The sequence below is a fragment of the Podarcis liolepis genome, assembly GCF_965112155.1.
Source record: "Podarcis liolepis genome assembly, chromosome: 16".
NCBI classification, from domain to species: Eukaryota; Metazoa; Chordata; class Lepidosauria; order Squamata; family Lacertidae; genus Podarcis; species Podarcis liolepis.
Window position 1 is genome coordinate 33,015,980 of NC_139567.1, and position 23,730 is coordinate 33,039,709.

Below are 23,730 nucleotides of genomic sequence, written 5' to 3' on the forward strand. Positions count from 1 at the left end.
AACCTGTCCATGTCCTTCCTTCTCTGGGATATTTTGACAGCCAATTCTGTAAAGCAAGGTTGGCATTTGTTCTCAAGGGCCATTCAGTTCTCCAGATAGTGATCCAAAGGTCAGAAGTGTGGTTTGGTTGTTGCGTGATCAGGCTTTGCATTAAATCTGGTGCCACCTGGCAGTGAGGGCTTCACAATTATGAAACACTGTGAGGTGGAGCAAAAGAGGGCATATTGCATACAAAATCCCAAAGTAGTGTAACGTGAAAGTGTGACTTTCCTCTCACACACCACTTCAAGGTGGCATTCCATAGTTTCGGGGCTTGCTCTGGACTGTCAGTTGGTTCCCCATTTCTGCTGGAGTGTGTAAAGCCATTCAAGGAGTGGGTGGATGGATAGATAGATAGATAGATAGATAGACAGACAGACAGACAGACAGACAGACAGACAGATAGATAGATAGATAGATAGATCTTCTACTATTTTATGTAAGGTTGGCCCTGTCACAAAGGGCGTTGCACATAGGTTACCTACAGTAATTGTTTTCACCTGTTACCACCTTGTCCGAGTTGACAACATTTTATGACAATGAGTATTCAGAATGCAAATGAATGAAAATGAACTGCAAGTGCCTAGCAAAATATGTAAACATGTGCATTCCCATTTTTATGCACTGGATCTGTTTGAAGAATGTGTACAGTGGTACCTCGGGTTACAGACGCTTCAGGTTACAGACTCCGCTAACCCAGAAATAGTACCTCAGGTTAAGAACTTTGTTTCAGGATGAGAACAGAAATTCCGCAGCAGCGGCAGCGGGAGGCCCCATTAGCTAAAGTGGTACCTCAGGTTAAGAACAGTTTCAGGTTAAGAACGGACCTCCAGAACGAATTAAGTTCTTAACCCGAGGTACCACTGTATTCTTTTCAGGTATCTTTAAAAACATGAGTGACCTGGTTTTCCCTTTGCAACGGTGCCAAGAGGCAACATGTTTACATGTTGGATAGTGTCCATCCATTTTGTTGTCTTAATATTCCTGGGAAGAAAGAACTTGACTTAGTGTGGGACTTTATCATTACGATTTCTTGAACAGTAGCTTCTTAAATACACTTGAACATAATCCTAATGCACCGCTCCCGTAAAGTCTCTCAAACACCAAAAATTGTAGTTCTCCCATTCCTTCATTCTAAAGAAACGCCACCCCTGCTAAACACACACAAAAACACACTCACTCTCTCTTTTCCCCTCTCTGCACACACACTCTTCACAGAGTGAACAAGAGAATACCCCACCCCCTTTGTTAAGGTCCTAAATCTATGGTTTACTTTGTAACGTAGCTGGCTCTTGAAGGACACAGTTGCACAGAATTTTTGGAGCAGCCTAATAGCTTCCTGTCTGTTCCTTAATTATTTAAGGTTTATTGAAGGTTTTCCACAAAAGTCCAGCAGATAAATCTGTACCAGTTGGACATAAAAAGTTTCTCTCTCCAGTGTAACTCTTCCACCAGCCCCCATTAATAGCAAAGGAGAGAAAGTCAAATTGAAACAAGAGAAATGAACTCTCCTTCACCTAAAAGATCTGCTATGGATATCTACTTTGCTTAACAATTTTGAGAAGCTATGCAGTTGGGCATCAGAGATGCTCATGTGAACCATAATTTGTTCACCAGAACTCATAATAATCTTAAAAAATGTTTGGGTGTAAATTATTGTTAATATTAACAACACACACACACACCCCAAGATTTGCTCAAGCAGGAAAAATATTTTAACATTATCAACACAACAAAACAGATTGTTTCATCATGTTTGCTACTTCGGCTACTTTAGCAAAATTAGCATAGCTGCTGTTATAAAACACTGGAATTAACTTTAAAAAGCGTAGTATTATTACTTTTAGCAAGGTTAGGTAAAATGCAAAGCATTCATAGAACTCGCTGTAGTCTCTGGCTTTTATCCCGGAATGGCAGGGTCAACCTCCATGTATTTTTTTATTTATTGGATGTAAACCAGAAACAAAGCAAAGTAACAGTAGCTATTAAAATGTGAGACTTTTTAGAAGGAGTTTTGCAAAATGGCTCATTCTCTAAGCATCACCAACCTTGTGAATCATTGAATATTTAAACTGGATCAAATAATTGATTGTCTTATGTGCCAACCCTTCATCTAAGAGCTTGCTTGTGCCCTCTGCAATTTTCTCCCTGTCTCCTTTTGTATTCTTAAGACTCCTCTACGGTATCAGAAACTGCCTCCGAACCTCCCCTCTGTTGCAAAATCAGCGTACTGCGCAGCTGGCAAGGCTGGCCTGCCCATGAGGTGGCAGGCTCCAGACAGCGGGCAGGTGTGGCACATCTGCTTCCTGTACTTGTAAGCCACTTCCTCCTCTGCTGTGAGCCCCACCCACCCTGTTCTTGGGCAGCAATGGGCAAGCAGTGACAGGCAGGCACGTGGGGGGGGGGCATTTTCTGCAAAATCTCCTGGGCGGCCTTACCTGCTGGTCTGAGAAAGGAACATCTTGAGCCTCCTTGGGAGACCGGAACTAGCTATTGCACCCCAATCTTCTCTATCCCTTCCACTATTTTCTTTGCCATTGTTAAGTCAGGGATGCAATGCCGTTCTTTTATTTAAGTGAATTGTACAGTTCCCCAATATCAATAGCAGGTAGGGTTTTCTTATTATTTGCAAGAGGTTGTAATAAAAAATTTAGCAGCGCATTTTAACGAGCCCTTGTGGCTTCATATTAACAGTTACTCAGTGCAATAAAAAGAAGAAAACAGCAACGGGGAAAATGTTACTTTTTTCTCCTTGCCAAAAAACGTTACCCTGTCCAGCTAATAAAACAGAAACGTTTGCCTCCGCAGTAAATTTCAAATATATATTCTCTGTGGGTTTTTGGTCCTCCCGCATGTGGAAAAGGAAGGTACAACAAGCCTTTCACGCCTAGGAAGTGCTACAAGCAGAACTGGCAGGTGACCAACATGTTGCATATGTTAAGTGAACTCTTTGTATGTGGACTGGCAGTAAGTTCTGGACAGAGAAGAGTGTGTCTAATAGAACTCCCTGGCTCAAGGTGTGTGATGGCTGGTAGTTTAGATTATGTTAGAATAGGATTAAGAATATCTCTGCAGGTCGGACCAAAATTCTATCTAGTCCAGCATCCTCTTTCCACCAGCACCTAAGCTTATGCCTTCAAGATGCCCACAAGCTGAAGGCAATAGCCCACTCCTGTTATTGTTCCCTAGAAAATGGTACCCCGACTCATGTTGTTGTTGATGATGATGATGATGTTGGCCTCTAAACATGGAGAGACCATTTCCCCATCATGACTAATAGCTATTGTTAGACCTATATTCTTCCCCATGTATTTATCACTAAATTGTCTTGCGTAGCATCTCAGCCCACGACCATCACCACATCACAATGAATCCCTCATTACACACATTCGTAACTGGCAGTCGATGGTTACAAGACAAGATCCCTAAATGGAACATCCGTGTTCAGAGCCAGCGTACCTCTGAATACTTGGCTGCTGGGAGCAAATAGTAATGGATGGCAATTACCTTTATTCACTTTTGTGGAATTGGGAATTCTGGGCCAGTTCTGTCTGGGTAGTCTTTTTTAAAGTTCTTCTGGAAGTGCGTGTTAGCAGAAGACTTCAGTAGTCCTTTTGCTGTGTTCAGTACTGGAAATGAAACAAGGTCCAGAGATGGTTCAGATGGTTGCTTTTCTGTAGGCTCAGCGGTTCAGCACCGTTTGAAAAGCTGTTACCATGCACCAATAAATTAGAGGTTTGTTGTTGGTTTAAATGCTTTAATTAAAATATTTATCACCTGCCTGAGTTCTTGAGATAGAAGCTGCAAGCCCAACACAAAGTTTATAGCATGAAAAGTCATTCCTCCCCTCAATTCCTCATCGAATTTCTGAGCAACTTTAAATAGGATTAGGATGTCTTTGCACTGCAGTTTACTCTAGGACCTACCGTTAAAAAAGTGCTGTAGAATTAGCAGAGATATACAGTTCCATGAACTATGTAGCCACAGAGAAACCCTTCCCACCACCACAAAGAAATGTGAAATTTTGAATGCATGTGTGTACACACAACCAGTACAAACATTTATATATTTGATTGGCTATGGCTTTCTATAACAAATTTGGGAATATTAAGTCAGTCACATAGAAGAGATGGAATCAAGAAGATACTTATGCTGTTATGGACACCAGACATTTATGGAGTCACATTAAGGGTGTTGCAAATTATTGGCTTTGTCTTTTTTTATGTAGCCTCCTGCCCATTTTGGGGGGGCAGAGAAATAACATAACCAGCCATGCCACAGTATATAAATTAGTACATAATCAAGAGTCACTCTTGCAGTTTTGAAGATGTGACAAGAATGCATTTCCCCCCATAGACTCACATTTGAAAGAGTAGTTTCTGAATGGGAGTTCCCAGTGTACTGTTTTATGTTCAAGTCTGTTTGGCCCATCTGATCATTTGGTAGCAACTTGAAAATCCTTCCTTACCATTCATGGTGTTATCATGCTACAAGGAACCAGCATGTCAAAATCCATATTCTACACTGAGACGGAGTTTATTAAGAGTCTGAAACTAGAGAAAATTTTATCTGTTAATATTTCATTGAAAACTGTGATGAGTTAGGATGATCAGGGGTATGGAGTGACTACCCTAAAAATCAGTTTGAAATCAGCGTGTTTGTACTTAACCCTGCTGTGTTACAAATATATTGCAGAGATGTAGCATACTGGTGGGGGGGGGGAGAGAGAGAGAAATCAAACACTGGAGTGCAAAGCTACCCACAGTGATGGGTAATTTGACTTGATCATTGATTAACGTATCCTGTTTCTTGTTTTCTTCCAGGTCTGATGAAATTGAGATTATCATGACAGACCTTGAAAGAGCAAATCAGGTAAGGTTTTTTTTAAAGCTAGTATTGTTGGTTGGATTGTCATCCTTATCAGTTGTAGCACTGCAACTCCCATCAGCCTCAGCCTGCATGACCAAGAGCTAGGGATGATGGGAATTGTAGTCCTACAACATCTGGAGAACCCCCACCCATTCCACTTTACTATTAAGTCTGATGCAGAGCCTAGCAAGCAGAGTTTCACTTGCCTTGCACACATTCTGGTGAACATTCTGTTGTCTTAGCCAAACCTATGACACAACACTAATATGAGGATGAAATGTGCCACCATGGTTTCCTTGGAGGAAAAGGAGAAATGTATTTGGCAGTTTGAGACTTCGCTTTTAATACAGTAACCCTTTTGCTACCAAATGGCACAAGTTCCTTAGAGGAGGGGCAGGATAAAAATATAATGTGGGATTTAATTTTGTGTGTGTTTTTGTTCTTAATGACTATTGTTTCATTGTTCGTATTGTATTTTAATTGTATCATCTGTCTTATGAGCTGGCTATGGGACATTTGTTATGGGGCACCTATATAACTACAGTTATGCTGGATGATCAATGTTTCCATTGACTAAAACAGGAATAGCCCTCCAAATCGTGTGCTACTTCTCATGTCATCCTGGCTGGGGCTGGTGCAACTTGGAGTCCAAATATCTCTAGATCAGCGCATTGGCTTCCCCTGGATTAAACATCTTTCCCTAGCTTGCAAGCTTCACCCTGTCTGTGTGGGCAGGAGAGAGAAATAGCGATGGAGAAAAGAGGCTTGACAAAAAAACATTGTGCTTGTTTCAGGCAAAGCAGGCTGAGGATCTCTTAATTCAGCATTTACTCGTGAGAATTATTCCCATGAGGAATCTTGCAGCACAGCCTGCTTTGGCTGGGAGTATAGAAGGCAATTGAATCAAAGGGTTCCATTTCCACTTGCATTCATCCAGCCTGGGAAATTCAGTGGGCCGCAGCATTTGTGTCAGCAGGGGATTCCTTGCTCCTAGCGTTAAATTGCTGTCATAATCGCTCAATTATTTCTTCCTTGTACTGTTTAAAATAAAAATCCATCACATTCTGAGGCTCTCCCTCCCCCCATCGTTTATTAGGTTGAGTGTTTAGGAAAATCAATTATACTCAGTCGGGCATGAATTGATGAATGTTCGTGCAATAATTGCCAGTTGTTAAATCAAATGTACATTCTCTTCCCCCCTACACCCTGTGGGCCCCCCTCCCCCAAAAATATTTTTTACAAAAAATATATATACAGTATATATATACCCTTTTCATTTCTTTCAGAGAGCAGAGGTAGCTCAAAGAGAAGCCGAATCCCTGAGGGAGCAGCTCTCGTCCGCTAACAAATCTCTCCAGCTAGCTACCCAGATCCAGAAAGCACCCGATGTGGTAAGAGGCAGTATATGTACGCTGGGCTTTGCCCTTTCCTGAAACACCTCCAGCTCAGCTTCTTGCACTTTGCTGCCAGGCAGAGCTGAGGTTTTCAGCTGCCGCCAGAATTGTGTTTCTTGGGAATCGCCTTTCCCTTGCGATGCCTTCAAGTACAGCTGCTTGTTGTGCCGGGTTTGGAGCAGGGATATTGATGGGAGGATGGGGGGGCTTAGCAACCTTGCCGTTTTCATAGGGGAGCTGTAAGGTAGGGGTTGCTTATTTGGAGCTTTGCTTTGTCTAGCCTGTAGATTGCAAAGCAGGAATAAACCAGGGACTGTGCCTGAACCAGGGACTAAAGACCTTGAAGTTCTTTTAGTGCAGCGTCTATCAAAATTATTTGCATGGTCGCAACATGCTAGATGGTGTGCAAAAAAAGTGGCATGTTGCTTGTCTAGTCAGCTCTTCACTTCCTGTAGTTGTGAAAATTCACACAAAAGCTGAGTCTGCATGGTTGTATTTATTTATTTTTGAAAAGTAAGTTCCTAGACCACGCCAATCTTAAACTTTGGGCAGATTCATACAAGTGAAGGTGGTTCTTAAGGTATCTTGGTTCCAGGATGTTTGGAGCTTTAAACGTTATTGCCAGCTCTTAAATCAAGCCCCGAAACAAATAGATAGCCGACAGAAATGGAAATATATTTCATTTTCCCAAGTTCTGGTCAATGATTTTAGATCAGTAGAAGTTTTCAAACTTGCTTCAAGGGCAGCCCCATGTAGAGAACATTACAGTAATCTGATCTATTAAGTTGGAAATATTTTTGTCACCCCTTTCAACAGACATGTTTTCATACCTTTCAGAAGCAACCAAAGTTAAATGAGGGGGATAGACTTTTCTGAGTTGCCTGTCTCTGATACCTGCCCTTTAATCTCTTGCTTCTGCCATCATTTCTGGATGAACTACCGGTGTTTTTAGGCCTGCTGTTTTGCCAGGGTGTGATTTCTATCTATCTCTCCACCCCTTTCTCACTTCAACCCCCCCCCCAAAAAATGTCTTTTAGGAGCAGGCCATCGAGGTGCTGACAAGATCCAGCTTGGAAGTAGAACTGGCTGCAAAAGAGCGTGAAATCGCTCAGCTGGTAGAAGATGTGCAGAGACTCCAAGGCAGCCTCACCAAGCTCCGGGAAAACTCCACCAGCCAGATCTCTCAGCTTGAGCAGCAGCTGACTGCCAAGAACAGCACACTCAAAGTAAGGTCCTCCAGGGCTCTCTGCTCCATCTTTCTTTTGGGATGAGACCAGAGGCACAGACAAGTTGCATCAGAGCCTAAGAGCCCTGGTGGATCAGCCCAAAGGCCTATCTAATCCGACCTCCTATTTACCAAGGTGGCCAATCAGATGCCTGTGGGAAGACAGTAGCCCTCTCCCACTTCTGGTACACAGAGACATGGCACTTCTGATCCTATAGGTAGTATGTGGGCATCATGACTAGTGGTCAATGTATGCCTGTGGTGCTGCTGTAAGGGGCATTCTTGTTTCCATGTGCAGTGTTACCAAGCTCCTTCCGGCCCTGCAATGCGTTTGTTTATAACTTTTAACATTCTCCAACACAAATGACAATTTCTCAGTGGACTTGCCACAGTGATTCCTACTTACTCATGTTCAAAATTCAGATCCATTCTGTTGTAAGTCTGGCTGAAGCAAGAGAAAACAACATTTGGCATAAGAAGGAGCAAGCCTTTGTTTCTATTACGTTTATATTCCGCCTCTCCTCCAGTGAGCTCAAGGCAGCACACACAGTTCTTGGTTCTCCCCATTATATCCTCACAACAACCCCATTGACTGATAGGTTGAGAGATAACGAGTGGTCAAAGTCACCCAGGAGGCTTCATGTCTTAGTAGGGATTTGAATCTTGATGTCCCCCAGTCCTTGTCCACAAATGTTAAGCACTTCACCGCACCAGTTCATATGGATTCCATTCTCTCCCCTGTCCAGGAATTTGGGTGCTGCCCACAGGTTCGAATTCTGAGCATCACTGCTTTGCTCAGCAAACAAGTGTTGCCAGCTCTCAGGGTGCTCACTCTGGCCTCCTCGTCTCACCATCGCTGATCGGGAAGCAAATCAAAAGTTATGGGTGGTGGTGTGCATTACGAAGCCCGTCTTTATGATTTGAAACTGGCCTGTTATGATAATTGTGGTTGTTGCTTCTGAAAATGTCTGCAAACACAACACATGCTGCACCCCTGAGCTGTGGGTCCTGCCAGAGAGAACTGCCTTACAATGAATCAAACCACTGATCTTTCTCACCCAGTGTTGTCAACCCCATCTGGTAGCGGCATTGGATGGCAGGGGAGGAAGGGAGAGACTGAGCCTTTCCTGTCTGTGTATCTTTGGTTGTGCACAGTTAACGTGGCTGTCCTGGTTCAGTAGCAAGAATCAAAACTGGTACATTTATCTTGGGGGAAGGGGTTAAGAAGAAAGGGATGCAGCTTTCTGTTTTGAATGCAGGCCATCTGAAAATATTATGTAATCATTTAATAAAGGCCTTAAGGGTAGGACCTGGAAGAGGAACCGTTTTTGCTTCTTGGCTGCTTTTTCTTGTTCATTCTTTGTACCCAGTGAGTAGGTTAATAAACTTAGATTGGCTTCTTGATAAGATGCCTTTTCCTGAGCTACGGCATGGGAGTCTCCCCCCACCAACTCCACTCCTGTTAGTGCATCATTTTGCAAGCTCCCAGAGGGTGCATTTTTAGACCTTGCGTGACATTAGAAACATGCCTTTTATTTTGTCTGAAAACGAACCAAGTCAATAGTTGGAGCCAGATATTAGTTCCTCCAGATTGTCTCACAGCTTGAACCTTTTGTTCTGCTTTGCATTTTGCTGGGTTCTTCCAGACAATTGCTATGCTAATTTCTTCCCACAACTGTTGCAGTGAGATGGGGGGCACTTGGTGCCTAAATGGCCTGATCGCATCAGACTGTAGGTATCTCCTCTTTCTGCCTTGGTGGGCATCGTGTTAGCTGGATCAAGAGGAAGGTCATTCCTCTGATAGGGATAACACATCCCACAGGTGATGACAGGCAGGGTCCCAAACAGTTTTCTGCCTCCTCTCCAGAGAATGGGGCCATCCCACCCACCAATCTGATCCTGTCTGTCTTTTTTGTTGGGTCTGACTTGTCAGGTTGAAGAATTTTAATCTAATCAAAATAATGCTGCACTTTTTCTTTTAAGCAACTGGAAGAAAAATTGAAGGTGCAAGCTGACTATGACGAGGTTAAGAAAGAATTGAAGTAAGTATTTTTTATATATATAGTTGAAATCAGCAATACTTTTTTTCTGGGTGGAAAAAATACAATGATTTCAAACTAAGAACCAACTCACTAAAACCAAGAGAAGAATACATCTGATGCATGTTGGTTGTGGACACGTTTGTGGCTTCAAACATGTGGCTTCACCCAAAAAATCTAGGCGCTGTGAGCACCCTGAACTTTGTCCAAGGTCTTTAATCCCTTTGTGGATTAATGGTTTTCATAAGAGAAGTCCTATTGAATCAGACCAAAGATCTAGTTCAGAAGTAGGCAACCTAATCGCCTTCTTAATCCGGCCCATGGACGGTCTGGGAATCAGTGTGCTTTTACATGAGTAGAATGTGTGCTTTTATTTAAAATGCATCTCTGGGTTATTTGTGGGGCACAGGAATTCGTTCATTTCCCCCCCAAAAAATATAGCCCGGCCCCCCACATGGTCTGAGGGACGGTGGACCGACCCATGGCTGAAAAAGGTTGCTGACCCCTGATACAGTTAGTTCAGCATCCTGTTTACTGCAATTCATGCACAGAAATTTAAATAAATGCAGCTTTCCCCACACCTTTATCTATCTACCAGGAAATCATTTACCTCCTCAAAAGCTTGTAAGTCAAGAAGCTTAGTGAGCATCCTTGATGCTTATCCACCAACCCAAGAACATGTCCCAAGGCCAGGGATGAGCAGTCCAGTCCACTGTCCCATTTCCTCATCATTCTGTGATTGTTTTTTAAAGACCTACAGAAATTCACATTTTAAAAGTATTTTTGCTCACAAAATATGCATATTACTGTCTTTTTTGAAATGACTCTGGAGCACTTAAAGCGCCAAAACCAAAGAACAAGTGCCTTCCAATTGCGTGTTAGTTTGGGAAGTTTGCTTAAGCACTGCAGAGACTACCACGTATCCCAGAGGCATGTCTAGTTTGTACTGGAAACCGGGCTTCTGGTGTTACTGCTCTTTCCCTGGGGTGTGACCCATTCATTTACAGATTGTTATTTATAGCTGTAGAAATTGTTTTGTTGTTTTTAGGGTTTGTAAGAATGCTTTTATTGTTTGTAGGACTTGTATTTTATCTCATTTTTGCCTTCTTGTACAACGTTTCAAAGGCTTCAGGCAGTGAATCAGTTCATAAATTTGTAAAATAATAATAATAATAATAAATATTCAAACTAAATGGAGAGTTTTTTCTGCAGTGGCCAGTTTTGAAAACCATTGGCCTAACTGCACAGTTTTGACTTTCCCAGCAGCCTTGACAGGCCAGCACACCAGGCTGGCCAGCTGAATGGTTTGCTATTGTTGAGTCACTTATTGAGGACTTGGAGAGTAAAATACAAAGGGAATGTCTTAGTAATTTCCAGGTGCTTCATAGAGCTTAAGAAATACCAAGCAATTCTTGGGTTCTATCACTGTGGAGTGCTTGATTATTAAAATGCAAAACAGAGTCTCCTCTGTTTTTTAAGCCTGTGTTGGGTCATGCAAATAATTTGTGCTCGTTTTCCTTGATATGTGAGCTGATAAATTTTGCATGTTTTCATTTTTCGCATTTCATGGGCATTATTATGACCATGATGACGATTCCCTGTTTTTGCTGCTTTGTTATAAGCCTCCCCCCATTTCCCTTCAAGCGTCACACACACATTTATATTGTTTCTGACAGTTTAAAATGTTATATCCTTATTAACCTTTAAATTTATGCTTGAAACGGGCCTGGTGGGACTGCGTTGTGCAGTGATTTAGAGGGCATTTGAGAAAATGTTCTTCTCTGATAACTAGTGTGAATAGTTATTCTATATTCATTATCAGATTATATTACTCCCAAGAAAAGTTGTTAAAGTTATCACTTAGGGTGTTCCTGGAGAGCTGAAAATTACAATGTTAATGCTTATTAGAGGAGCTGTTATGAAAGGACAGAAGAGAAAATAACTCTTTATTCTACCACTTTGCAGCATCTTGAAGTCCATGGAGTTTGCACCCTCTGATGGCTCCAGCACACAGGTAACAGGACTGCTTTTGGATTTTGGGCGAGCAGAGCTGAGGGTGGGGAGGTCACTTCTGAATGCCAGCTTGGATTGAGAAATGTTGTGTCTGACACACTAAGAGTCCATGAGGCTTTTTGGGTAAAGAACTTTGACATGGAAGACCTGGGTTCAAACCTTGCTCAGCCAGGGAATTAACTGTGTGTGGTCTTGAGCATGCCTGCCAGTTTGCATTTCCAGCACTTAAACCCTCTACCTCGCAAGTTGATGGTGAGGAAAAATGAAATAACAGAACGATCTAAAGAGAGCCAGCATAGCAAGTGTGTGACACCAGCTCTTTTGTCTTTCAGAGGACAAGTTATACCTTTTTATCTTAGACCAGGGGTTTTAATGAGTGGTTCATGGCTGCTGTTCTCGTTTCACTTGTTCTTTTAACTGCCTGCTTGGTTTTTTATCTGATGTGCTTGTTGTGGCGGCTGCTTTAATTCTTCCATTGCTTGCTTTTTAAACTTATTTCTATTGTAAACCACTTTTGATGTGATGATAGAGGTGATGAGCTGCTGCCTTATGAAGGAATTGTAGTAATTCCTGAGCTAAAGGTCTTTGGGTATTGCAATATTTTAAAGTGTGCTGCAGATAGTGACCGATGAGGAAGATGTTCAATAATACAAACATTTAATAGTTCAGAAGGGAGAAAATGAACAGATATGATTTTATTCAGGGTGGGAAATGGGGACCATGACATAGAGTTGAAAAATCTGGAAGTGAAGTGTCAATATTTAGTCAACAAAATCTACCAGGGCTGCAAGATGCACACACGCAATTCTCTTCTGTCTCCACAAGTGTGTGAAAATGCAGCTATCATATCCACTGTGGGGATATAAACCCAGATCTCCCTGGTCTATGGCCAACACATCCCTCACTACACCATACTGATCCTTGAAGTGCCTATTGAAGTGGTAACTCAAATCCTAAATTTGCCAGATCCAAATGGAATACATACATTGCTCCTATGTGATATTGAAGCCTTTTCTTCCCTTCCCAGAAGAAGGAAGGAGAGCTGTCTGAGTAGGAGCGGGTAGCCCAGTCTCGCTCTAAATTATTTGCCGTTGAGTTTTTTCCCAGCAATTTTGGCTAAATCCCATGGAGGTTCCACAATGGCTGCTTGAGGAGCTGCCTGCTCAAGTCCAAGCCTCTCCATCACTGGCTGTGGGGGCTAAGCAGCCTTTTCCTGTGGCTTCTGACAAGCCTTTCACTGCCTCTTTCCCATATGCCCTTGATGCAGTTTGGAAAGCTAAATAGGCCCACCCTAATTAACCCAGAAATGTTCCCGCATTGGCACAAAAGCCTTATGCCCTTGCAAAACCCATTATGGGTCAACTGCATTTACCTGCAGTGGATCCACTTGCAACTCTCAGGAGCTGATGACTGACCACCGTTTGGGGGGGGGGATTACTGTGGCCCTGCCAGCGAGAAAAACAAAGCCAGACAAACCATCAAATCCACCCCAAATGGTCTCCTGCTTGATCACGGTTTTTTGCAGGATGCGCCAAAACTCCACAAAAATACCCTCCCACACAGGAAGAGGGGACCCCAAATCCACTGGCCCTCCTCCAATGCCAACCCCAAATGCCCCAAAAGGGAACCACACTGGGAATCACAGAAGGAGGGGGGTGCAGTGGGCAGGGGAAAGACCAAACATGTGCCCACAGCTCAGCTAATAAGCAATGGAACAAGAGAGGAGACAAAGAACAAGCCAATGTCACACAGCAGGAGCACAAGGAATGGGGGGGGCAGGGGGACAGAAGAGGCATAAAGGAAGCAAGCCTGAGAGCTCAGCTTTCGCTGACTACAGGCGTGGTTGGTTTGGATCCTTCCCCCTGGACATGAGGCATTGGCCTGGAAGGGGCCCCGCCTGAACCTCCAGTTAGGATGTTTTCCATCTGGATCTTCAAAGAGAAATTCACAATAAGACAATTTTTCCGTTTTCAGACCTCCTTCAAATGCACAATTGAACTACATTGAACAAAGAAACCTTTGGGTAGTGGGGGGTGGGGGTGGGAGGGAAGCATCCAAAGCCTGTGGTGTCGTCACATATTAATCTTGTAGGATCAAAGGTTACAAATTGGATTCTGGCATCTTTAGTGCAAAGTTGAAGCCGCTTCCCTGTGTGCCAGGCGTTTTATTATTTCCAGTGGGTTTCGATGATTGAGAGTCGCGTGCGGGGAAAGGGGAAGGGTCGGTGTTTGTGACTGATTTAATTTGTCCATTTTCTCCATAGCGCCGAGACGCAGTGTTTCAGGGAAGATACGCCGCGATAGTGCTGCGTCTGAAGGCAAACAGGTGTAAAAAAAAGAAAGGAAAATGATTAATGGGGCACTTAAAAATACATCTCTGGAGCTGATAAGCAGCCTGCACCAGAACACCAAGCAGTTTCGCGGCCATAGACTAGGGAGTCGTAGCAGATGTGCCAAAATGCAGATGACAAATTCTAGGTTGCTGGCCGAGCCCCATCAGCGCCCTCGTGAACTCCACCCTGAGGTGCAATTCTCAGGCTCTTTGGCGCCTAACCCTTCTTCCGTCTCTCCATAGGATGCTGCATCCAAACCGCTGGAAGTCCTGCTGCTGGAAAAGAACCGCCTGCTACAATCGGAGAACGCCACGCTCCGTATCACAAACAGTGACCTGAGCGGTAAGTGGATTGGCGGGGGCGGAGGGGGGGGAACAAACGTGTTTCTCAGGCTGCAAGTCTTTGTTTGCTGATTCGAGGGTGAGGATGGGGAAGAGGGCCTGAGCCCAAGCCTTGTGCTGCATGACAGAAAGAGTAATGGAGAGCAAGAACTTTGAATCGTGTTTCATCTCTCCGCCGCCGCCTCCCTGCACCCTTTATACTGTAGATAATAGAATAAGACTTCGAGACCTCGGAGACGGTCCAAAGGGTTAGGAAGGAGAAATGTTTCCGAATGTTATGTGAGGAGCAGCGTCGGAGTCTGTCTTCCATTTTGGTCGCAAACCTGACATTGGTGCTAATTTCCCCCACCCTTCCCCAAACGTAAATTAAAGTGGATTCCAAAAGTGAGCCTGTCTCATATACTTAGCTGGCATGTCAGTTTGAATCCCTGTTCTTTTATTTCCAGAGGTGGTGCATTTCCTTTTCTTGTTTGCTTTTCTCAGAGGCAGGGGATGTTGCACATGCCTAAATATATATATATATGGGTGGATTTGTGGAATTTCCAGGTGCTTCTTTAGTTTGGGTTTTCGCAGCTGGTGACAGCTGTATAAATTGGGCACCCAGGTGGTTGTTTCATTCTCCCAGTAGCGTCTGAACTATACTTTGGCATTATTCGAGCAATGATTTCTCTAATCCGAGTTTCATCTGGCATTTATAAATGTTTGCTGCATTTGGGTTCAACCAAGGTCTGTTTTGGAGACAAGGCAACTTGAATGGGAGAGCGGATACTAAAGGGAATATATATTTTTTCCTGTGTCAATGAAATTACTATTATTTTTTTAAAAAATTGTATAACTGCACTTCATGTCATTGTTCAAATGTTAATGTGTGAAAGGGGGATTCTCCAGGCTGCAACATACAAGAAAGGTGCAAACATGAAATGCATGTTGTTTGTCTTGGGGGCCTTGTTTGGCTTATTAAAATTTAAAGAAACAAAAAACAAAACAAAAACAAAAACCCAAACCACCTTCTTCATTGGCCCTTATTTAAAAAAAAAATTAAAAAGCAAAACACAACCTGCACTTTTTTCCCTTTTGTGGGGCAAACTCTGCATTTTGGTCTTGGTTTTTCCCCCCTCCTTTTTGATCCCCCATAATGCATTATGTTTGACCTTCCTTGTAGGGTCAGCCAGGAGAAAAGGGAAAGACCAGCCTGAGAGTCAGCGTCCTGCAACCTTGCCGGCCTCCCCTCCTCCTCAGTTGCCCCGCAATGCAGGGGAGCAGGCTTCCAATACTAATGGTACACATCAGTTCTCACCAACGGGTTTAAGTCAAGACTTTTTCAGCTCATCCTTGGCAAGCTCCGGCTTACCCCTGGCTTCTACAGGAAAATTTGCACTAAACTCTCTCCTCCAGCGCCAGCTTATGCAGTCCTTCTACTCCAAGGCAATGCAGGAAGCAGGAAGCACAAGCATGATTTTTTCAGCAGGTCCCTACAGCACAAACTCCATATCTTCCCAAAGCCCCTTGCAACAAAGCCCGGATGTCAACGGCATGGCCCCGTCCCCCAGCCAGTCCGAAAGCACTGGCAGCGCCTCGGAAGGCGAGGAGATTGACACGGCCGAAATTGCACGTCAGGTCAAAGAGCAGTTGATCAAGCACAATATTGGACAGCGGATCTTTGGACACTATGTCTTGGGCCTCTCGCAAGGCTCCGTCAGCGAGATCCTGGCTCGGCCGAAGCCTTGGAACAAGCTCACGGTGAGAGGCAAGGAACCATTCCACAAGATGAAGCAGTTCCTGTCGGACGAGCAGAACATCTTGGCGTTGCGCAGCATCCAGGGAAGGCAAAGAGGTGAGTGAGGCATTAGCCACTGGCTTTCCTTTCCATTTCTGTTCTTGGTAGATGGGAGGCCCTGTCAACAGGACTTCCTTCATCTGGTGGTTGAAGAGGTCCATTTGGCTTTCACCTCTTAAGCCAATTATTCTTTGAATGGACCGTGGCAGAGAGAAGTGGCAGAGTGGAAGTTGGGACAGTACGATCCAGTGGTTATGTTTGCCTGTGCTGGCCCCATACAATATAAGGTTCCCATTGCCATCTGTTTCCATGGGCCAATGCAGGAGAGCATCCCCATGAATTGCGCCCTGTGTTTATTAGTGTGTGGAATGGTCCATTTTGATGTTTTAACTCAGGCGCCCAAATCTCTTGGGCCCGCTCTGATTCATTGGGTATCCATGAAACAGGTTTTTGTTTCTTTAAGTATCTTAAATGTGCAGAACTTGGAAAACGTGGTGTTCCCGGCGTAGCAGAAACAGCGTCTTTTGCTGTCCCATCCTTGAGTGTGTATCTATCAAAGTAGTTCATTTTCATTGTAGTGATTCGATGACTCTGCACTCATTCGATAAAACTTGAATGAATGCAAGTGAGAAGTTTTGCCGCTTTCAAAACTCTGAATTCTCAGCAGAATTTATGATCAAGGGAAATCTGGTTCAACCCTCTCTGCAGGTTCCCCAAGTCAGACCCACAAGTATCCACCCCACTCTCAATACAGGCCTAATTGTGCCACAGGAAACTCTTGCCCTCTGCTTCCGGACCAAGCAGATTCATAGAATGTAAAATAATCAGAAATGTGTAACATATTTTAAGATGCCAAAGCGCAAAGCAAAACTGTTGGGGATGGGGAGAGGATGGCTATTGATCTTCATTAACAGAAGGGTTGATGCAAAACTCTTAAGGAGCCCAAACAATACTGAGACAGTTATTGTCATCCTGTCTCCCTCCACTACCAGGTTCTCTGTAAAATCCACTGAAATAACACACCTTTGCTAAATGTTGTCTTTGTGCAGCTTCTCTGCAAATGGTTGCATTTGTTGAGAGAGAGCTGCCACTATTTCATGTTTCTCTCGCTCACGCTCACCCCCTTCTTTTCCTGGTAATGGCTCCCGTACTAACAGTATGTGACACAAGGTGATGACATTGGGCTGAGCATTTCCCCACCCCTCCCATCTCTGGCTGTCAACAGGAGGCGTGGGGGAAATGTACCGCGTGACATCATCACTGTGTGGAGAGGGGCCAGATCCTATGGTAGACCACAGGCTGCGCATGCATGAGGTCCCAGGTTCAAAATGCACCTAGCTAAAAAGACTGAGCCGCTGGGCAGCCGCTGCCCACCAAAGTAGAGCTAGATGGGGCAATTGCCTGGCTCACTATAAGGCATTGATAAGACACCAGATTTTTCAGCTAAAGGGATCTTTGGTAGCAGGGCTGGGAAAGACCCCAGAAAGCTAATTGTGGGGTTGGGGGGGGACGTTTTCTCCAACCTTTTCAGGCTTGTGATTGTCAGCCCAAATCAGGGCTATTTAAGGGGGGAGGGCTAAGGCTTGTCAGAGGGAAAGGCCCAGGTAGTATGTGTGAGAAATCAAACAAATTATTTAAAAATCACAAACTCTGTTCCAGTGAAAGATAAAATCTTCAAACATAAATTCATGACGCTCTTTTCTTCGAATGAACACATTTATTTCCTGGCTTTAGCTGCAACCAAGTCATGAATTATATCATTCCTCCAAGGCGGGTCAAGGGGGTGCACATACAGGGGTTTTCCTCTCCCCCCCCCCCATTCAAAAAAAGAGAGGAAACGACCACTTCTCTGAAAGAAAGAGAAGGCTAAGAAAGAATGACTGGCCCAAGGACCCCCCCCCCAGTGAGCTCAACTGGGAAATTGGGGGGCTAAAAAAGGATAAGTGCCTAAAGCTATACACTTGTTTATTTGATTTGATTTGATTTATAAGCCCTCCCTCGATTCTGAGTGATCCCAGAGTGGGTTACGGCATAAAACGAACATAAAGCAAATCACACTATCCAGGTCAGACACACCAATTACTATAAAAACAGTTTTAAAAGTCAAGTGCAAATTGCAAACTCAGACATAATAATATAACAGACAGCAAACTCGGACAGCGAATAGTGCTGTTCCTCAAACTTCCCAAAAAGCTTGGGCATAGAAGTGACGATGTGGCTCCACCATGACAAAGACCCTTTCCTGCTTCACTGTGTCACATAGTTCACCTGCCAATGGGGCAAGATGAAGAACCTAACCTGCTCTCCCCTAACACGCATGGTTAATCCAGCTGGCCCCCAAGGTGCATTATGGAACCCACTTCCTGGATTTTTTATGCTGTTTTTTAAAACACACATCTAGACTTTAAGAAGCATTTACTGATGCCAAAGCTTGGAAAAACCATAAGGGCATCAACGCTGGAAGCGAAATCACAGGAACATAGGACGCTGCCTTATCCCAAGTCAGATCATTGGTCCTTCTAGCTCAATATGGTGCACACTAATTGGCAGTGGATCTCCAGGTTTTCAAACAGAGATCCTTCCTGGCCCTAGCTGGAGATGCAAGAGGTTAAACTGGGACCTTCTGCAAGCAAAGCATGTGCTTTATCACTGAGGCAAATCTAATCTAAGGGTGTTGATCTGTACACTAGCCCATACAAATAACAACTGTGGTCATAAGGATGATAAGCATCCTGTTACTGGGTGCAAGCTAAAATTTGACAGGAAGGGAAGGAATGAAGAGCTGTCCTGTCCCAAAACAGGCTCTTGTTTTCAGGAAAGAGGAGTGCTGGAAACTCATCGCCAGAAGGAGCTGGCTTAAGGGAAGGGAGAAGGGTCCACCTGTCAGTGGTGTTAGGGAATGGGGGGGGGGGAAGGTTTTTGCCCCCTTACAGTGCCATCCCAACTGCAGGGTTTTGCTTTCCTCTGCAGGAATGAGGCCTTTAAAAAGCACTTATCTGTGCAAGCTTTGTGCACATGCCCTGTCAGTTGCATTTAAGGATGTGAGTGAAATCATTCACATCACAAACGTCCTGGTCCAGTGCAGTAAGTGTAGCTGAGTCAGCTTTGTATGCACACCCAGTCATACTGAGTCCATGCCAGCCCATTGACATGTGCTCCAGGACAGAAGTACCTAGTGGCCTGGTAGGTGCAGCCAGAATATAAGAACATCAAGAGTATCCCTGCTAGATCTAGACCAAATGCCTTTCTAGTCCAGCATCCCATCTCCTATCATGGCCAGATGTCTGTGGGAAACCCCCAAGCAGGAGAGCAGGGCAATCGGACTCTTCCGCTACTCTGTGGATTGGTATTCTAAGGCAAGCTCCCTCTGTTCCTGGAAGGGGATATTGCCATCATGACTATTAGCCCTTGATATCCTTATCTTGCGTATAACATGTAAATGGGCCAGTTCATGTGAAGGTGCAGGTGAAGAAAATTTACATGCGTAAGGGCCTTCCTTGTGTCTTGTCCTTAAAAATCAGACTTAAACCAGAGTCCTTTTTGTTGGGAATAACCCAGACAGAAATTCCCAGGTGCCAGAGAAGTTTACTTATGTATGCAACCACAGTGGCCCGCATTCTGTTGGCCCCAAAACGGAAAGTGAGTGAGGTCCCTTGTAAAGAGGACTGGCAACTTAAGATGTTAGAATATGCAGAACTTGCAGGTACGACACACAGATTAACAGAGCAAGAAGAACATATATTTAAAGAAGTGAGGAAACTATTTATTGAATATATAGAAAATAATTGTACATCTGAAAACACTGACAGCATTAAGATAAATTCAACAGAGTAAACAATATTTGATTGATGTGAAAGTGGAAAATTGATTTGAATGGTTATAGTAAAATATGCAGGAAAGTATGGTATGTAATATGAACCATGGAAGGAGAAGAAGGGAACTCAGTGGATATTTTAAAGCAGGCATCCCCAACCTGCGGCCCTCCAAATGTTTTGGCCTACAATTCCCATGATCCCTAGCTAACAGGACCAGTGGTCAGGGATGATGGGAATTGTAGTCCAAAACATCTGGAGGGCCGAAGGTTGGGGATGCCTGTTAAAGTTTGTAATTCCAGTGGCTAAAGTGAGAAGTCAGGTTTCCTCCTCCTGAGCTCCCTCTCATGGCACATCGTGGCCAATCCCAATTGTGATTTGGAAAATGGTTCATTATTAGAGAAAATAAAGAGTATCAAAAAGCTGGCTGCTGGGAATGACTAGCTGTAAGGATAAAGATGAGGATGTTCTTCCACTCCTCTGCCAGCGCCTGTATTTTATTTGTTGCTTATGGTGCATCTGGTTTCCCCTACTTAGCATCATGTGCCAATCTGAAAACCCACCCACCCCGCAAGAGTATTTTGGGCAGAGGACCTCACTGGTGCTGCTACGCAACAGTACAGTATTGCAAAATGAGCTCCCCCCCCCCTCCTAAAATAAAGCTGCATTCATTTCTGATTGGCGTGATTTCATTTGACAGAGGTTTTTGAGAAAAGGAGAGCGGAATGACAGCAAGTTGCAAAAGATCACTCAGAGCTTCCCTTTGTTGCCAGGGAGTGGTGTGGCACCTCGTACTGTGTTCTCCTCCTTTGGGCTCTTGCAAGGATTACTGACCCGTCTTCATCTTTTTGTACCTTTTTAGATGTTTATTTATATCTTTCTAATCTCCTTTCTGAGTGTAGCGGTAATCTTCATTAACCAACCAGCCTGCCTTGCTTCCTTTCCAAAGTAGCCAGCTGCTCTGAACAGACCTGGGGTTTTTGTTTTTTGTTTGAACTGCTTGATTTCACTTCTGCCCCCACTCCCCATCTCCTTCCTCCCGAGCCCCTGGTTAGCACAAGGCAGTTCTTGTTGCATCTCACAGCCACGATTGTCGGAACCACCCTCCCCCTGATTGTTTTGTTCTTACCCAACTTGTTTTTCAACAGAGAATCCAGGCCAGAACCTGAACAGGCTATTTCAGGAAGTACCGAAACGAAGAAATGGGTCGGAAGGTACGTCACAGGCAGGTGTTTCTCTTCGCGGTCAATCTCTGGGAAGTGAAGTGTGCTTAGCTGTGTCTCGTCTTTGTTGTTGTTGCTCAAAACGCAAAGGGTGCAGTTTGATTCTGGCCTGGAATCTGAAAGAAAAACAGACGGTGGACCCATGCAGACACAACACTGGCTCCCTGGAAACCATGGTTTGCAGATTCAGGGCCAGCCTTCAAAATGCTTCTTCCTCTCTCTGGAACAGTGCTCCCCACTTCCTTTTCCACCATTAACATGATTTTGTGTTGCATGTGGACCAAACCATGATGGAGCTTAATTATAATAAATACACTCACAATCAGATCTTGATAGCAGCGTTTGGAATGGATCTGCAAGTCCTCATTATAGGGACAAACCTGGTTAGCATCGTATCAGTGTACATGAAACATGGTATCATGTTAACACGGAAGAAAGGAATTCCTAACCTAAATTTAGGTGGGGGGAAAGAGAGTGAGAGAGAGAAATGTGCATTCCTGAGGTTGACTCCTGATTTGTGAACCATGGTTTTCAGGTAGCCAGTGTTTCATCTGCATTGGGGCAGTAAGTATAAAACAAACCATGGGTTAGCATCAAGAGCACTTGCTTCTCCCCCGCTTCCCTCTAATTCTACTGCTGTACTAACTTGTCTCCTTCAAATAGAACTCCTACCTCACAACAGAGCTAAACCTTATTATCATTTATGTTGATCTTATTGGTATTGGTATCTTGTCCTTTCTCCAAGGTTGGCAGCCATGGGAATTCCATTTTATCCCCACAAGGCTGGGAGTGAGTGACTGGGCCAAGGTTGCCCAATGAATTTCATGTCTGAGCAGGGATTTAAACCCTGATTTAATACCACTCTGGCTTTTATAGCCACTAAAGCAATTGATTACTTTGGGGTTACTGGACACCCAGTTGTCAATCATAAGCAATTCTGGTGTGAAAGGTATGTGTGTGTGTGTGTAAACTGATCCCTCTAGGAAACATGTGTGATCCAAGCCATGTTCCCTTCTGCTCTGGTCTTGAACAGATGACAAGGGTGCTGCATGCCGTCGTCAAATGCGTAGATCTGCAGAGTGTGTCACAAAGCTGGAAAAAAATGAGAGTTTGGTAGAGGACAAGGGATTCCTGTACCAGCTATGGAGGGATTCAGAGGTTGTGAAGCCTTGTCTCCTGCTGCAAGCTGAGTCATCGATAGGAAATGCAGTGCTCAGGTGCTGCCAAAAATATTGGGCATGGGACGCTGCGAGCCGCTTTAGTAAGACACAGAAACGGCACCGTGCAGCTCTGAGCCATACCCACTTCCTTGCTTGAAACCCCATTTGGGTTTCAAGCGTTCTCCAAGTCAAGAACTAGCAAAAGGTTAATATGGAAGATTGGTGTGGGGGTGAGCTTGGGCCCAGGAAGTTCTGAATTCAAATCACCCCTCAGCTGCAAACTCCCTCATGTTGCCTTAAGCAAGTTGTTTTTATTTATTTATTTATTTATTTATTTATTTTAATAATAATAATAATAATAATAATAATAATAATAATAATAATAATAATAATTCCAATGCTAAAGGTGACTTCCAAAGCAGTATCAAATGCCGAATACTGCTAGATTAATGCATTTCTTTTCTAGGTGTCTGTTTTAAAAGAAATTGAATTGAGACTTCTGTCGTAAGCACACTCGCATCATCAGTCCAATGGTGCTTACTTCTGAGCAAGCCTATAAGATTGAGGTGTAAAGCCTGTTTTAGAGAGCGGCAGATAGAGCTGGAACCAAATAAAAGCCAGCATTGTTGATCAAAAGGCAATTCAAAGGATACTGACTTTGATGGGCTGCCTCCTGAGTCTTGGGCTTTTTTCCAGTGTGCCCCCTACCCACTTTCTCTCGCCCAAAGCTCTCTGAAATAAGGGCCTCTGTGTCTCTCAGCCTCCCCTGTAGAAAACACCTTCTCCCATAGGACCCTGAGTATTAAGATCAGCTGCAGAGGACCTACTCTCTGCCCCATCTTTGCTGTAATGTAGATGAGCAAATCTGATAGGCTGAAGTTGTTGTGGATTTTGTATTTGACCTGTTCTATTATGGCTTAATTTTATCAGTTGCCTTGGAAGGGCTAAAAAGGAATTGGTATACAATAGCTAAATAGAGAATATAAATAGGCATTGCCTTTTTAGCAGTGGCACCATGACTGTAGGCTGCCCTCCCTGGAGAGATTTGATGCGTCCCTTACCTTTCTGTTTGCAGATGAGAAATTAAACCTTTTTAATGTTTTAATGATCATCTGCTTTTAAGCTTTCACTTTAAACAGCATGGTACTTTTCATGCTGCTATATGTACCGTTTTTGTATTCTCGCTGTTCTAACTTTTCTGGCGTTAGTTTTCCACTTTACCGCTGAATGCCTTATTTTTAACGGGAACAACAAAGAGTCTTGTGGCATCTTACATATTAACATACTTATTTTTATCTGTGTGCCACCTCTCCACATTTTAAGCCATGCTCAAGGCGGCCTATGAGATGAAAAGAATACGTAACTACAACATAACAAAAGTAGTCGTAAACAATAAATAAAACATTAAAAATACACAACCAAACTGAACAATTTCCGCCTAAATCACACCACGATCTAAAATATAGATACAGCAACTACCCCACCCCCCAAAATCCCAAACAGAAC

General features: G+C 43.8%; 1 protein-coding gene across 15 annotated transcripts in view; it reads left to right on the forward strand.

Moving 5' to 3' along the window:
- The window catches only part of CUX1 (cut like homeobox 1), a 276,461-nt gene that overhangs the window by 155,228 nt on the left and 97,503 nt on the right, over positions 1-23,730 (forward strand). For 8 of the 15 annotated variants that reach the window (XM_083479155.1, XM_083479160.1, XM_083479159.1 and 5 more), the window contains exons 9-16: positions 4,863-4,911; positions 6,195-6,299; positions 7,340-7,528; positions 9,511-9,569; positions 11,532-11,580; positions 14,154-14,253; positions 15,415-16,086; positions 20,990-21,055. In XM_083479155.1, the coding sequence (XP_083335281.1) occupies positions 4,863-4,911; positions 6,195-6,299; positions 7,340-7,528; positions 9,511-9,569; positions 11,532-11,580; positions 14,154-14,253; positions 15,415-16,086; positions 20,990-21,055 (1,289 nt within the window). The remainder of the gene's footprint in view (positions 1-4,862; positions 4,912-6,194; positions 6,300-7,339; positions 7,529-9,510; positions 9,570-11,531; positions 11,581-14,153; positions 14,254-15,414; positions 16,087-20,989; positions 21,056-23,730) is intronic. The other 7 variants (XM_083479161.1, XM_083479153.1, XM_083479152.1 and 4 more) reach the window with 2 other exon arrangements.